This window comes from Amblyraja radiata, chromosome 25 (genome assembly GCF_010909765.2).
Source record: "Amblyraja radiata isolate CabotCenter1 chromosome 25, sAmbRad1.1.pri, whole genome shotgun sequence".
Lineage (NCBI taxonomy): Eukaryota > Metazoa > Chordata > Chondrichthyes > Rajiformes > Rajidae > Amblyraja > Amblyraja radiata.
In genome coordinates, this window is record NC_045980.1 from 22,190,504 (window position 1) to 22,208,074 (window position 17,571).

Consider the following 17,571-nt stretch of genomic DNA (forward strand, 5'->3'; position numbering starts at 1 on the left):
TGATCATCTAAACCTGATTTTAGCTGGTACCTTTAATAGCTAGGCTAGCCTAGATTGGCCCAAGGGCCCATTTAAGGGGTCTGGTAGGCCCTGCTTTACTCACTCTATACTCATGACTGCGTAGCCAGACATAGTGCGAACTCCATCATCAAGTTCGCCGAAGACACCACTGTTTTGGGATGAAGCACTGATAGTGACGAGTCAGAGTACAGAAGTGAGATCAACCGATTGACCAAATAGTGCCAGCACAATAACTAGCTCTCAACACCAGCAAAACCAAGGAACTGATTGTGGACTTTGGAAGGGGTAGGATAGGGACAAAAGTTATTTTGTCCCAAAAGGTTATGTTCATCATAGATATTTAATTATCATTATGAGTATTTAACTTTGTTTTCACTTGATTCACAATAAAACTATTTAACCTATATGGAGTTTGTTAAATGCACTAGCTGCCTTCATATTATGTGATTGCCCTGCCGTCTGTATGTCAGGATTTGAGGACAATTTCAGTAATTAGCAGAGAATTCCGTTTTTTTTAATGTCTCGATACCTGACTGAGAAGCTGCTTGCAACATGAGATTACTTTGGTGTCTTGACCAATACTTATTCTTTATTGAGCATCATAACAGAAATTTCAGGCGATTTAATTCATTGCTCTTTTTGGCACAAGGCCACAATGTTTGATATTTCAACAGAAATTTCCAATGTTACATATTGGAGGGCATTAAACAAGGAACTATCAAAGCAAGATCCAAGCAGTTTCATAAAGAATTAGATGATTACCTTGTAAAGGTTCATATTTACTTCAAACAGATTACAACACAAAAAATATTAATAAAGCATTAAAATCTTTATTTCGCCCAGGCGTGTGTGGTAGTAAACTCTTACAGTATGTAAAATACAGACTATAGATTCACTCTATCCCCACACAAAGAGGTAATGTTCAATCAGATATATTTATACCCCAATAATCAGTAAGTCAGCAATACTTTATCTTACAGAGCATTGTGCAGCCTCTTGCCTGTTGGAATTGACAGGTTCTTCAGAGAGAGGAAATGTTGGCCCAAATATGGTTATGCCGAAGAAGCTTTCTGCAGATCAAGCACTTGTTTTTTTTACCTTGTTGACGCACCTAACAATCTTATAGAGTAAGAAGTACCAGCCAAGTGTCTGAACATTCTCCTGATGTTTATATCATAGAGGAAAACATTCATGTATTTGTGCTGTTATCTTGCTAGTGTTATGGAAGAAGGGTGAAAATATTTTTTGTTCTTATGCTGTAGCCTTGCTAGTGTAATAGGAGAATGGTTAAGCATTTCTGTTAGCCTTGTTAGTGTAATAGGAGAAAGGTTAAGCATCCATTTTATTGCTTCTAAATCAACAGCTGAATCAATTTTGTAACTTTAAAATCTTTAAACATTCTCAATCTAACATAAAGAAATGAATTTGAAGCACGTATTTACTAGTTTGGTATCAAAATATTTCATTTGAACATAACTAGTTGCTGGTGTGAACTACAAATGAATGATCACCTTCACAGAAATGCAAGGTACAAAGTAAATAAATTTACCAATCAACTAAATTGAGACCAGTAGTCAACAGAGGAATGAATTATTGAATCAAAAAGCAATTAAGCAAAGACTATAGATGCAAAGAAAACAAAAAAGTAGTGGAGACTGGAGGTAGCAAAGCCATTGATGAGGGCTTCAACAACAAATTAGATAATAATTTCACACATCAAAGACCTTACACGCCCAGAGGAAGCCAGCGCTTATCTAAGAAATTCAACTTTTAGTTCTCAAAATCAACAAAAAGATGAACATGAAAAAAAGTCTCCATCAATGATAAAACAGGTTCACTCATCAATCCAAATTTAAGATTGTTTTGCCCTTTTTTAATTCCCAATAGTCTATTTTAATCTACTTAATGTACAGCATGTACTGATCACTTGAGCTTCTACATTCTATTAATTTTTAATGCAGGAGGGCTGCCGTTGAACTTATACCCAGGAATAAAATGAAAGGAAAGGCATATTATACAGACTAAAATTAGTAATTTAGTGTGTAAAGTTACAAACCGAGGAAATCATATCCTGGGAAAGTATGTTGGAAGTTGACAAAAGCACATAGCAAAAGCACAAAACCCAACTGTTCATACATTACAGCTCGGCATTCAACACCATCATCCCCTCCAAACTGGTTAGCAAGCTCGGGGAACTGAGTCTCTGCGCACCCCTCTGCAACTGCATTCTCAACTTCCTCATCAATAGAACACAATCAGTACGAATGAGCATTCACACTTCCCCCTTGATAACTATCAGCATAGGAGCACCTCAATGGTGTGTGCAAAGCCCCCTGCTCAACAAACTCTGTCCCCTTCACCGTGTAGCCACACATAATTGCAACTCCATCTTTAAATTCACTGACAAAAGCACCATTTTTGGACAAATTATGGATGATGATGAGTATAGAAGGTAGATCGACTGCCTGACCGAATGGTGCCAGAGCAACAACCTTGCTCTCAACATCAGTAAAGCCAAGGAACTAACTGTTAATTTTAGAAGTAGAAGAGGCAGAGGATCCACAATCCTGTCTTCAACAATGGGATAGTAGTCGAGAGTCAATAAGTTCAAATTCCTGGATGAGCATATGTCTGAAGATCTGTTCTGGACCCAAACAAATGGATGCAATCATAAAGAAGCTCCGCTACCTCCTTGGAAAATTGAGGAGACTCGGTATGTTGCCAAACACTCTTTTGAAATTCTAAAGGTGTAGAGTAGAGAGCTTATTGACTGGTTGCATTCCAGCCTTGTTCAACAACTTGAATGCTCAGGAATGAGGAAGTTTGCAAAAAGTGGTGAATACTTCCCAGTCCATCACCGGTATGTTCCCCTTCACCATCAAAGGTGATCTATAGGGGTCACTGCCTCAAAAAGGCAGCAGGCATCGTCAGAGACCCATGCAACCCTGGCCACACTCTTATTTCACTTGTGCCATCGAGCCTGAAAACTGTAACGTCCAGGTTCAGGAGCAGCATTTCCCCCAACAACCATCAGGCTATTAAACACTACAACCTCCCACATTGACTTGTGGGAATGGTTTTTGTCATTGTGCTATTATTGTTGGTTTATTTCAACACTGAACTTCTCTTTTGCTTTTTATTGTGTTTACAGAGTAACTCAGCGGGACAGGCAGCATAACTGGATAGAAGGAATGGGTGATGTTTCGGGTCGAGTCCCTTCTTCTATCTGAAGATGGGTCTTGCCCCAAAACTCACCCATTCCTTCTAACCAGCGATGCTGCCTGTCCCGCTGAGTTACTCCTGCATTTTGTGTCTATCTTCGGTTTAAACCAGAATCTGCAGTTCATTCCTATACACTACGTTTACATACTTCCTGTGCTGCTTTCAAGTAAGAATTTCATTGTTCCGTTTCGGGAAATATGACAATAAAATTTCTTGACTTTTAAAATGGGGTGGGAGATTGCAACCTTCACGTGGTCCACTTGTTTCGACTAATGCAATCAACCCGACGTGCACAAACAAATAGATCAAATAGAGCAAGTTGACAACTTTAGGCTGTGCACGCCATACGCAAGAAGAAATTGAAGAGTTTTAAATGAACTGACTACTTCCTATGGGAGAACATATTAAAGTTATAAATAAACTCTTCCAAAAAACTATGTATTGCATACTACTCAATAAAATATTGTCAGGCTTGCAGGGAATAATAAATGTAATTTTGAAAATATACCTGAAGATAATCGGACAGGAGGTGCAGAGCCTGGATCAACATCTATGTTTTCCAAAGGATCTGTTGAATCTAAAATATATTTAAAACATCATGTAACAGCACATGTAGCGGAACTGTAATCTTGCCAACATTATGGTCTACAAAAATAAATTAATGCAAGTTTGTCCGATATCCAGATAGTTAGGTCACTTTTGTTCTGTACACTCTCATCACCCCAACATGCGACATCTGTACCAGATGGTGACGCTGGAAAATTAATAATATCTCCAGGATAAATGGCTGATATCACAAGTCCACAACACCAGCTCATCAATGTCAAATCAAAATCAAAGAAATTTGAAGACATGAGGAAATGCTGATGTTGGTTTACAAAAAACAAAACAAGTGAGTCACGCAGTATCTCTGGAGAACAGTGATAGGCGACGTTTGGGTCAGGACCCTTCTTTAGACTAATTGTGGTGGGCGGAGTGAGAACAGATAGTGTTACCTGGTCTGCACCTTTCATCCAGGGAGCAGCTTTTTCCCCAACAACCATCAAACTATTAAACACTACAACCTCCCACTTTGACTTGCGGGCATGGTTTTGTCATTGTGCTATTATTGTTTGTTTATTTAAACACTAAACTTCTCTTTTGTTGATTATTGTGGTTACAGGGTACTACGTTTACATTAGACACAAAGTACTGGAGTAACTCAGTGGGACAGACAGCATCTCTGGATCGAAGGAATGGGTGAAGTTTCGGATTGAGACCCTTCTTCAGTCTGAAGAAGGGTCTCGACCAGAAATTTACCCATTCCTGCTAACCAGTGATGCTACCTGTCCCGCTGAGTTACTCCAGCATTTTGTGTCTATCTTCGGTTTAAACGAGCATCTGCAGTTTGTTCCTCCACACTACGTTTACATATTTCCTGTGCTGCTTTCAAGTATGACAATAAAACTTCCTTGACTTTTAAAATATACTGACTACTTCATGTGGGAGAACATATTAAAGTTATAAATAAACTCTTCCAAAAAACTATGTATTGCATACTACTCAATAAAATATTGTCAGGCTTGCAGGGAATAATAAATGTAATTTTGAAAATATACCTGAAGATAATCGGACAGGAGATGCAGAGCCTGGATCAACATCTATGTTTTCCAAAGGATCTGTTGAATCTAAAATATATTTAAAACATCATGTAACAGCACATGTAGCGGAACTGTAATCTTGCCAACATTATGGTCTACAAAAATAAATTAATGCAAATTTGTCCAATATCCAGATAGTTAGGTCACTTTTGTTCTGTACACTCTCATCACCCCAACATGCGACATCTGTACCAGATGGTGACGCTGGAAAATTAATAATATCTCCAGCATAAATGGCTGATATCACAAGTCCACAACACCAGCTCATCAATGTCAAATCAAAATCAAAGAAATTTGAAGACATGAGGAAATGCTGATGTTGGTTTACAAAAAACTAAACAAGTGAGTCACGCAGTATCTCTGGAGAACAGTGATAGGCGACGTTTGGGTCAGGACCCTTCTTTAGACTAATTGTGGTGGGCGGAGTGAGAACAGATAGTGTTACCTGGTCTGCACCTTTCATCCAGGGAGCAGCTTTTTCCCCAACAACCATCAAACTATTAAACACTACAACCTCCCACTTTGACTTGCGGGCATGGTTTTGTCATTGTGCTATTATTGTTTGTTTATTTATACACTAAACTTCTCTTTTGTTGATTATTGTGGTTACAGGGTACTACGTTTACATTAGACACAAAGTACTGGAGTAACTCAGTGGGACAGACAGCATCTCTGGATCGAAGGACTGGGTGAAGTTTCGGATTGAGACCCTTCTTCAGTCTGAAGAAGGGTCTCGACCAGAAATTTACCCATTCCTGCTAACCAGTGATGCTACCTGTCCCGCTGAGTTACTCCAGCATTTTGTGTCTATCTTCGGTTTAAACGAGCATCTGCAGTTTGTTCCTCCACACTACGTTTACATATTTCCTGTGCTGCTTTCAAGTATGACAATAAAACCTCCTTGACTTTTAAAATATACTGACTACTTCCTGTGGGAGAAAATATTAAAGTTATAAATAAACTTCCAAAAAACTATGTATCACATACTACTCAATAAAATATTGTCAGGCTTGCAGAGAATAATAAACATAATTTTGAAAAAATACCTGAAGATATTTGGACAGGAGATGCAGAGCCTGGATCAACATCTATGTTTTCCAAAGGATCTGTTAAATCTAAAATATATTTAAAACATCATGTAGCAGCACATGTAGCGGAACTGTAATCTTGCGAGCATTATTGTCTACAAAATGTCTTACTACAAAAATAAATTAATGCAAATTTGTCCGATATCCAGATTGTTAGGTCACTTTTATTCTGTACACTCTCATCACCCCAACATGCGACATCTGCACCAGCTGGTGACGCTGGAAGATTAATAATATCTCCAGCATAAATGGCTGATATCACAAGTCCACAACACCAGCTCATCTATGTTACATCAAAATCAAAGAAATTAGAGGACACGAGGAAATGCTGATGTTGGTTTACAAAAAAAACAAAGTGCTCTAGTAACTCAGTGAGTCAGGCAGTATCTCTGAGGAACATGGATAAGCGCCGTTTTGGGTCAGGACCCTTCTTTGGACTGATTGTGGTGGGGCGGAGTGAGAACAGATAGTGTTACCTGGTCCACACCTTTCATCCCACCAGCCACCGTATTCAACACATCATTCTCTGATATTTCCGCCACTTTCAATGTGATCTCACTACCAGTCATTTCTTCTAATCTCCACCCCTTTTGATGCCTTCCAGAGGCACCGCTCCTTCTGCAACCCAATGCTGATGTTAAAAACAGAGAGAAATAAAAGCGTAATATCTTGCATCAAGAGGCAAGCTGCTCAACAATGTGATGTTCTATCCTCTATTCTGAAAATATATGCAAGCATTCTCTTATTAATAATTGTTGAATGATCTTTACTATTCTTTTGATCCTGCATGGAAGCCTTGGTGTGTTAATTTATCTCTTAATCCAAGACTCTTCAGTAAACGTTTTGTTTCTCTATAGAGACCAAGATCTCGGTGTGCAAAAGGGAATGCTGGAATTTGGGTCATGGTGTGTGAAAAGGAGTGTTGGAACTGGGGTCCTGCTCTTTTAGACATAGCAAAGTAACCTGAGCCCTGATGTGTAAAAGGGGGAATTGGAAAATGGGCCTAGGTATGTTAGAAGGAGTGCGGGAATCGAGGTATTATGATGAAGGCAGGATAGGAATTAGAAACTATTGAGCCATCTGCCAAACCCTTGGGTTTCCAAATATCAGAGTTCTACTGTATTTATCTTTTGACCTGCAGCACTAACATCAATTTTTGGGTACTTAACTCACTCCGCGAGAAGCATACTGCATTGGAATAAGAGTTACTTGGATAGGGACTTTTAGATATTTGGATCAGAACTCTTATGGGCCTGTCCCAATTAGGTGATTTTTTAGGCAACTACATGCGACTAGGCTGTCGCCACATGGTGTCACCTGTATGATCGTGAGTAGTCTCCTCAGTCACCTAAAGAGTTGTGCTGGATTTTCAACACGTTGAAAAATTGTTGGAGACAGTCGGTGACAGTGGGTTTGACGTCAATGAGCGTAGCTTGACTTCTCCTGGCGTAGGTGCTGTCGTAGTTGTCGCCAAGTTAACGTAGGTTGTCGCCAGGTGACGTAGGCTGTTGCCGGTGCTGACCTTTTTTTTTGTTCGTTAAGTAATGATTCCATTTCATATCTTATATCGAAGGGGGGTCCAGTCGCTGGTGTTTCGGCGACCGGCTACGACCATGACTGTGGCCGGCAGTCGCCTAAAAATAGCCTAATGGGACAGGCCCATTAGATATTTCACAGATCATGAAGAGTACATATGCCTTTGCCAAAGGAACCATTGAGGTAACACACATCCAAGAAACAATTAGATAAAGGAATGAACTTGAAACATATTAGTACCACCAGGGGGCGCCGTACGATAGTTGCCTCGCCAGAGGTCTGATTTTTTCCCTCCGTGTTTTTAGTTTGTTGTAAAATATGTTTTAGTTTATCTCACTTAACTCACACCGTAAGAAGCATACTGCATTGGAATAAGAGTTACTTGGAGAGGGACTTTTAGATATTTGGTTGAAAGTATGAACAAAAAATGGTGGATACTGTAGAGGGCCGAACCACTTTGGTCTCGAACCGTCGTTCGTCGTGCTCAGGCACTCGTGTGGACCTGCCGTCATCTGGCCGACCAATCAACGCCGACCTGGGCGGGGTGCAGCGGACGATGGAGCTAGCCTTCACTTCACAGTCAACACGTTAACATACACACCTTGCCCTTTTGTACTAATTGTTGAGCTGTATCGTTTAAATATTAAACTGAGTGTATATACAACACGTGAATCTCTTCAGTGGTGATCCCGACGATCCAAAACGGCCTCTTTTGGATTTCATCATGCCTGGAGGAAACAATCCAGATCAACAGAACCCAATTTCACTCAAACTGCCCACCTTCTGGACTTCACAGCCCCAAGTGTGGTTTGAACGAGCTGAAGCCCAATTCCACATCTGAAAATAACTGCCGACGTCACCAAGTACTGCTACATGGTTAGTGCACTGGACCAAGAAACCGCCAGGCACCACATCGATTACCTTCGCCAGCCACAAGCCGATAACAAGTACGAAGGGATCAAGGACACATTCGGTCTCAGCCTCCGCAACAGGGCGGCAAAACGCCTGTGCATGGATGGCCTTCGTGACTGCAAACCATTCGTGCTCATGAACGAAATGCTCACCCTGATGGATGGACATAAGACCTGTCTCCTTTTCGAACAGGTCTTCCTCGAGCAGATGCCTGAGGACATCCGCCTGCTCCTCGCGGATGATGATTTCACCGACCCCTGTCGGCTGGCAGCCCTTGCTGTGCCAAGCCAAACAGCAGGGTGGAGCCATCATCAATCGGGTGGCAGCTGTGCCTCGGCAGGTCATAGCCTCCACGGAAGGAGCGGCAGTGATGTTGGCCACGAACGGCACCAGCAAGGACAAGTGGTGCTACTACCACCAAAGGTGAGGCTCCGAGGCCCGCCGATGCTGACCACCCTGCATGCATCCGGGAAACGCCTCAGCCGGCCGTCGGTGGTGGCAACTGCGGCAGGTCAAAAACATTGCCTCCACTACACCTGGGATTGACATTCGGGGCGGCGTTTTCTCTTTGACACGGGAGCGAAGGTCAGTGCTTTGCCCCCCTCGGGCATCGACACTCGTTCCGGAAAGCAAGGTCCTCCCCTGATCGCTGCCAACAGCAGCGACATCAGAACATACGGGGTCCGCACGATCCCGCATAACTTCAACTCCTGTCACTTCAAGTGAACCTTTACCGTCGCCGACGTGTCACTACCGCTGCTGGATGCTGACTTCCTCCGGGCGCACTCCCTGCAGGTCGACATGAAAGGACAACGTCTCGCTAATTCTGTGACGTTCGAGTCAATCGCCTTGCGCCATTCTGAATTGACTCAGCCCCACCTCGGCTTGGTGACCTTCTCCGACGAGTATGCCAGGATTTTGACCGATTTCCCTGACATCATAACTCCCCAGTTCACAACGTCCAGCCCCAAGCATGCGACGAAGCACCATATCCCAACCACCGGACAGCCACCGCATGCACGCGCACGCAGGCTTCCCCCTGACAAACTCCAACTAGCCAAAGACGAGTTCCGTAAGATGGAGGAAATGGGCAATGTGCGCCTCTCAGACAGCCCATGGGCATTCCCGCTTCACATGGTCCCCAAGAACGCCGCTGATGCTTTCCAACGGCTTATGGACATGGTGGGCCATGGGCTGGACTTCGTGTTCATCTACCTCGACGACATCCTCGTCGCCAGCCGCTCTCACCAGGAAAACCGCGCACACATCCGGCAGCTCTGCAGGGGCTCAATGAGCATGGCCTGGCCATCAACCTGGCCAAGTGTCAGTTTGGCCTCACTTCCATCAACTTCCTTGGCCACCATATCAACCGGAACAGAACCGTCCCGCTACCGACCAAGGTCAAGGCCATTCACCAGTTTGCCAAACCCTCTTCTGTGAAGGGACTCCACGTGTTTGTCGGCATGGTCAATTTCTACCACCGCTTTGTGCCAGCAGCCGCCAAGATCATGCAACCGCTGTTCAAGACCCTGGCAAACAAGCCGAAAGAGCTCATTTGGGACGACGCGGCCACGACCGCATTCGACAATGCCAAAGAGGCGCTGGCAAAGGCAACGATGCTGGTACATCCAGGGTCCAATGCACCAACAGCTCTCACGTTCGACGCATCTAGCACAGTCGTGGGCGAAGTGCCTTAACAACTGATCAATGGTAGCTGGCAGCCCCTCGCCTTTTTCAGCCGTCATTTGAGACCCCCCGGGGAGAAATACAGTGCTTTTGATTGGGAACTCGCTCTCTTCCTGGCCATCCGGCACTTTTTAAGAAAGGCGGGAGAGAGAAAACAGGGAATTATAGTTTTTATTATGTCAATTATAAAAGATGAAATAGCCACACATTTGAATAGCAGTAGCAGGAATCAGCATGGAATTACGAAGGGGAAATTATGCTTGACTAATCTTCTGGAATTTTTTGAAGATGTAACTAGGAAAATGGACAAGGGAGAGCCAGTGGATGTAGTGAACCTAGACTTTCAGAAAGCATTTGACAAGGTCCCACATAGGAGATTAGTGGGCAAAATTAGGGCACATGGTATTGGGGGTAGAGTGCTGACATGGATAGAAAATTGGTTGGCAGACAGGAAACAATGAGTAGGGATTGACGGGTCCCTTTCAGAATGGCAGGCAGTGACTAGTGGGGTACCGCAAGGCTCGGTGCTGGACCGCAGCTATTTACAATATACAGTACATCAATGATTCGGATGAAGGGATTCAAAGTAACATTAGCAAATTTGCAGATGACACAAAGCTGTGTGGCAGTGTGAACTGTGAGGAGGATGCTATGAGAATGCAGGGTGACTTGGACAGGTTGGGGGGGTGGGCAGATGCATGGCAGATGCAGTTTAATGTGGATAAATGTGAGGTTATCCACTTTAGTATAAAAAACAGGAAGGCAGATTACTTTCTAAATAGCATCAAGTTGGGAAAAGGGAAAGTACAACGGGATCAGGGGATCCTTGTTCATCAGTGTATGAAAGTAAGCATGCAGGTACAGCAGGCAGTGAAGAAAGCAAATGGCATGTTGGCCTTTATAACAAAAGGAATCGAATATAGGAGCAAAGAGGTCCTTCTGCAGTTGTACAGAGCCCCAGTGAGACCACACCTGGAATATTGTGTGCAGTTTTGGTCCCCTAATTTGAGAAAGGACATTCTTGCTATTGAGGGTGTGCAGCGTAGGTTTACAAGGTTAATTCCCGGGATGGCGGGACTGTCATATGCTGAGAGAATGGAACCGTTGTTCGTGGAGCTTGAGAACTCGCGTGGACCTGGAGTGAACTGGGCTGACCAATCAACGCTGACCTGGGTGGGGTGCAGCAGACGATGGAGCTACTCCTCACTTCACAGTCAACACACACACTAATTTTTGAGCTGTATCATTTAAATATTAAACTGAGTGTTTATACAACATGTGAACCTCTTAAATACACTGAAAGTGCAGAGAATAATTCAAATAAATTTATAGGTGAATTGGTTGTCTATGGAAAATAGTCATAGTACCTTCTGGGGTAACCCTTATTTCTAAACTATACATTATATATAACATCACAACATATAGAGACCGTAATATTTCCAATATTTATATTCATGCTCTTAAAAATAAAATGTTGCCATTTAATGAAGATAGCCAGACAGCTGTTACTCTGTTTTTGTGCTGCAATATTCAACTGCCACTGCAATAATTATCCTCTGCACAAAAATGGTGATGGGTGATCAATAATAAATGTGGCTGATGAGAGGACTCGAATCCCACCACATTTGAGCTATATAAAAATTAAAGGACACCAAAATTATTATTCAGCACAGATTATTCAAATAGGAGTTCAGGTAAATAACTTGGTCTGGGGTCGGTTGTCGGATAGCACTCATGTGTCATGTCCATCAATATAACCTTGACATACAGATGCCTATATTTGGGAGAAATACAAGGGCAGCAACAATGATTGGTCTGGAAACATTAGCCTAAAGGGAAGGGTGAAGAAGAAGATAAATGACTGATAATTTTGCCATTTACCTACACAAAGAGAAATTTAAAGTAGCCAAGTTATCTACCAACAGAATTTTGGGATGGGAAGCACCCATAGGTAACCCATGATGACCAGGAGGGATGTACACACTCCACACAGACAGCACTCATGATCAAATCCAACAGCACCAACTAAAAATCAGCTATCCTATTTTAGTCACACATGACTTCAATATAAAGCTAGAATCTGCTCAGAGGACCTTTGATAATATGCCACACGTGAGACTGCTAAACAAGACAGGAGCCCATGCTATTAGAGGCAAGGCACAAGCATGGGTAGAAGGTAGACACAAACTGCTGGGGGACAGGCAGCATCTCTGGAGAGAAGGAATGGGTAACATTATTGGGTCATGGATAAAAGATTGGCTGACTGGCAGAGGCAAAGTGTGGGAATAATGGGGTTTTTTCTGGTCGTCTTCGGTGACTAGTGATGACCAATTAGGGATAGCCAATAAGCATTTATATATTAGTTACTTCAAGAATAGCCCATGTATCTAAAATATATTTTAAAATTACATAGCAATACATATAAGATTTAACCTTGCCAGCATTAATATGCAGAGATCACCTGACAAGAGAAACAAAATCATATGTACAAAATCATGAGAGGAATAGATCGGGTAAACGCAAAGAGTCTTTTGCCAGAGTTGGGGAATTGAGAGCCAGAGGACACAGGTTTAAGGTGAGAGGGGAAAGATTTAATGGGAACCTGAGGGGTAATTTTATATAAACAAAGGGTGGTGGTGTGGAACAAGCTGCTGGAGGAGGTAGTTGAGGCTGGTACAAGCACAACGTTTCTGAGGCATTTGGATATGGGCCAAAAGTTCACCAGTGAAACTAGTTTAAATGGGGCACGTTGGTCAGCACAGGCAAATTAGATCGAAGGGCATGATTCCATGCTGTATGGCTCCTATGACCCCATGATTCTCTAAATCATGCAAGTTTGTGAAGAAACATCAAACATCTGTCACAATGCATTTATCCTGCAATATTCAACCCAAAATGCGATCTTTCCAACATGATGGCATCAAGACCGAATTAAGATTTATATGGCTGTGAATTGAGTTTGGTTTATTGTCACGTGTACTTAGGTACAGTGAAAAACATTTGTTGCGTGCCAACCAGTCAGCTGGAAGACAAGACATGATTACAATCGAGCCATTCACAGTGTAGAGATACATGATAAAGAGAATAATGGTGAATAACATTTAGTGCAAGATAAAGTCCAGTGAAGTTCAATCAAAAATAGTCCAGGGATTTCCACTAAGGTAGATAGTAACTAAGGACTGCTCTCTGGTTGGATGGTTCAGTTGCCTGATAATGGCTGGGAAGAAATTGTCCCTGAATCTGGAGGTGTGTGTGTTTTCATACTGCCTTCCTTTTGCCTGATGGGAGAGAAGAGTAGGGAGTAGCCTGGGTGCGACTCGTCCTAGGTTATGCTGGTGGCCTTGCCGAGGCATCGTGAAATGTAAATGGAGTCAATGGAAGAGAGGTTGGTTGGTGTCATGGTCTAGGCCGCGTCCACAATTCTCTGCAATTTCTTGCGGTCTTGGATGGAGCGGTTCCCAAACCATGCTGTGATGCATCACAATAAAATGCTTTCTATGGTGCATCTGTAGAAGTTCGCGAAAGTTTTAGGAGACATGCCGAACTTCCTAAGCCTTCTAAGGAACTAGAACTGGTGCGCTTTCTTGGCCATTGTTTCAATATGGGTGATCCAGAAGTTCTCGGTGATATTTACTCCTCAGAATTAGAAGCTTTCAACCACCTCTAATTGGGCGCCGTCAATACAAACCGGGGTATTTGTACCTCTTTGCTTCCAGAAGTCGATCACTATCTTTGTCTTACTGACATTGAGAGAAAGGTTGCTGTCTCAACACGTCACGAGCTTCTCAATCTCCTTCCTGTACTCTGTCTCATCATTATCTGATATCTGGCCTCAATGGTGGTTTTGTCTGGGAATTTGTAAATTCAATTAGATTTGTACAAAGCTGCACAGTCGTGGGCATACAAGGAGTAAAGAAGGGGGCTGAGAACGCATTCTTGCAGAGCACCAGGATACTTGCATGCTTCCCCTCTAATTCCAAATTACTCAGGTATAATTAAAGAAAAAACAATCTTGTGTCTATTCACACTTCATTGTTACGGGAGAATAGCAATATCTTCTGTAAAATAAACTTTATTCGTAATAAAAAATATGTACAAAACAAAAAACTCTTTGTACATTCTTAGTGTCAATACATTCAATAGTGTAATTCTCTGAAGAGTACAGCAGAAAAGCAGACCCTTTGGCCCACAATGTCAATGCTGAACAGGATGCCAAGCTAAAGTATTCTCATCTGCCATATTCCTCCATTCCCTGCACATTATGTGCCTATCTAAAAGCCTTTTAAAAGTCATTTTTGTAAGTGCCTCCACCAAAACCCCTGGCAGCATGTTTCCAGGGTTCCTTCTCTGTAAAAAAAATGTCCCTCACATCCTTATACCTTTTGCCCTGTCATCTTAAAACTATGCCCAATAGCCTCTGACATTTTCACCTTGGGTAAAGGTTCTGTCTACTTTATGCATCTCTTAATTTTATGAACCTCTAAGAAGTAATCTCTCAACCTCCTATTCCAGGTATTCCAGAAAAAAACTATTAGCTAATACCCTCTAATCCAGGCAGCATCCCGATCCAAAATGTCACCTATCCCCTTCTCCAGAGATGCTGCCTGGCCTGCTGAGTTACTACAGCGTTTAAGAGTCTTTTTTTGTAAACTAGCATCTGCAATTCCTTGTTTCAGCATTTTGGTAAACCTTTTCTGTACTCTCTCCAAATCTTCCACATCCTCTTGTAATGGGGTGACGAGAATTGCACACAATACTCCAAATGTGCCCCAATAAAAGTCCTACAAAGCTGCTTCTTCCTAACATACTCTGTGCCCCGACCAATGAAAGCAGGTATATCATATACCTTCTTTATCACCCTATCTACTTGTGTTGCCACTTTCGAGGAGCTGAGGGCTTGGATTCCAAGATCCCTTTGTACATTATGGTATTAAGGACACAAAGTGCTGGAGTAGCTCAGCAGGTCAGGCAACAACTCTGGAGAATACGGATAGATGATGTTTCAGGTAAGGACCCTTCTTCAGACTGGGGCCGAAGAAGAGTAGAAACCCAATAACAATAGGAGGGCGACAACTCTATAATGACATGGTGACAAAGCCGATTCAGAATCTAGCAAAACTGAAGAGCAAAATGATAAATGTGATAAGGGAGACTCTTATTTAATTCCCAAGACAATAAAACTCTCGTAATCTGATATCTTCGGGTCTTTGGTGGTTTCTGACTGGCAGATTTTCCAATTAGTGGATATTACCTAGGTACACTTTTATGATGTTATACTAGCTATTTATCTATCTCGTTTGTTTGTATATGCGTGAGTCCTGGGAACTCCGCCAAACAGTACAAGATAATGTTACAATTTTGGCCCACCTTACTCGCCAATGTCCTGGGGTGTGCAATAGCCAAGTTTCGTTCAGATTGATGTTATATTTTACAAGTTATTGACATTTAAAACTTTACAAAAACCTCTTTACAAAACCACTTTTCCACTTGCCCTGCAGCCGCGTTCGACGTCACAATAACGTCACAATGGGATCCCGAATTTCATTTACATTAAAATATTGCGATTTTCATTGATATTGATTTTATTCTAAAAAAAACTCCGTTAGCAGGTATGATGTCACAATGGGATATAATTTACATAACCTGTTCGTCCTGCCTGTGTTCCAGCCCACAATGACATTACAATAAGATCAGCAGCCCCCCTCCCCCCCCACGTGGGGACGATTGATTGGCTCCGTGGAGCGCCGATGCCACCCCCAAGTGAGGTTTCATTAATTTGCCCGTTTACTTGACTGACGTAAATCTTGACACGGGTCATCTGCGCGGCCTTTCCAGAATTTTCCTTCTCTTTTTCCTCGCTTCACAAATTCCATTTTACTGCTTCTCCAGCCCCCGCCCCGAGGAGCCGCACCAGACCCGCGACCTCCCCCAGCTCCGTGCCGCTCAGCCCGTTCCCCGCGACATCCCCCGCCCCAAGAAGCGGCACCAGGTCCTCGACCACCCCCGGGTCCACGCCGCTCGGCCCGTCTCCCCCGACAGCCACGCCCCTAGGACTGAAATAATTATCTTGTGTTTACTTCTTTATCATTTCTAGCTACTTTCTTTCGAAAACATCTTTAAATATAATTACCTGCATAAAATATATGTACTTCATCTGTTAAAAAAAAAAGACAAACATTTAACTTTTCAATAATCAAAATGCCAGTAGATGCAAATGCCAGAAATAAGAAATGAAAACAGAATGCCAGAAACATTAAGCATCTAAAAATGGAGCAAAAGAGTCAGTATTTTAAATTAATGACAATTTATCAGAATTGAGATAAACTTGTTCTAAGTTGAAGACAGGAGGAACTACCCTTCAGAGCTCCAGTGAGCTAGATGCCGAACTAGCATGATTTCCAAATAATTTCTAATGGATTATTGGAATACCACTGAAATAAACACCATTTAATTGTTTTTTTGAAAAGAAGTCTAAATACTTTTCTTCAAAAAGGTTTCTTGCATTTAATTGTTCAAGAAGGAACTGCAGATGCTGGAAGATCGAAGGTACGCAAAAATGCTGGAGTAACTCAGCGGGTGCAGCAGCATCTGTGGAGCGAAGGAAATAGGCGACGTTTCGGGCCGAAACGTCGCCTATTTCCTTCGCTCCATAGATGCTGCTGCACTCGCTGAGTTTCTCCAGCATTTTTGTGTACCTTCTTGCATTTAATTAACTGAATAAAATTTATGCACACATTAATCCGTTTAAAAAAAAAACTTTTCAACAATCAAAAGGCCAACAGGTACAAATGCTAGTAATCAGAATGTCAGAAATATGCTGCATTTATGAGGAGAGCAAAAGAGTCAGCATTTCAAGTCAATGACCCTTCAGAACTAAATCAGTTAAAGGCCCAGCGAGAGGGACACAACTGCCGCTCATCGTTTCAGGATTTTGATGTTTCAGAGATGATAGAGGGGGTGGGGAGAAAGATGCAGGAGTTGCTTTACTGTCAGGTGAAATGGCACAGTGGCTCTCATAGAAGACATATCGTATGGTTCGTCCGCTGAGCCAAGCTTGGTAGAACTCAAAAATTTGAACAGTGCATGCACTCCAATGAGAATGTACGAGAGCCCTCCCCCAATAAGCCAGTAGGAGATGAGGAACGGAAATGTAGACAGACTCAAGAGAGTCAATGTTTAATTGTCATATGTACCAAAAGCAGAACAATGAAATTCTTGCCTGCAGCAGCAGGTTGTACACACCACACAGTACTCACGAATAACATACTAAATATAAAGTAGGCAAATAAATTAAAACAAATATTAGTCCAATAAAAAAAAACTCCCATCCCCCCCCTCCCCGCAAATAGGAAGGATCTCAAATGGGTGATCAGAGAGCCTAAGAGGGGTCACAATAGGTCAATGGCGAGTCAGATAAAAGGAAATCCCACGTTTTTTTCATATGTACACACAAAAACAAGAAGGCA

At 42.4% G+C, this 17,571-nt stretch overlaps 1 protein-coding gene across 1 annotated transcript in view; it reads right to left on the reverse strand.

Annotated features, from left to right (window-relative positions):
* The window catches only part of LOC116987151, a 160,370-nt gene that overhangs the window by 99,732 nt on the left and 43,067 nt on the right, over positions 1-17,571 (reverse strand). Inside the window, exons 14-17 of the mRNA XM_033043028.1 lie at positions 16,236-16,259; positions 5,930-5,998; positions 4,842-4,910; positions 3,752-3,820 (exon numbers count right to left, since the gene is read on the reverse strand). Coding sequence (XP_032898919.1) covers positions 3,752-3,820; positions 4,842-4,910; positions 5,930-5,998; positions 16,236-16,259 — 231 coding nt within the window. The remainder of the gene's footprint in view (positions 1-3,751; positions 3,821-4,841; positions 4,911-5,929; positions 5,999-16,235; positions 16,260-17,571) is intronic.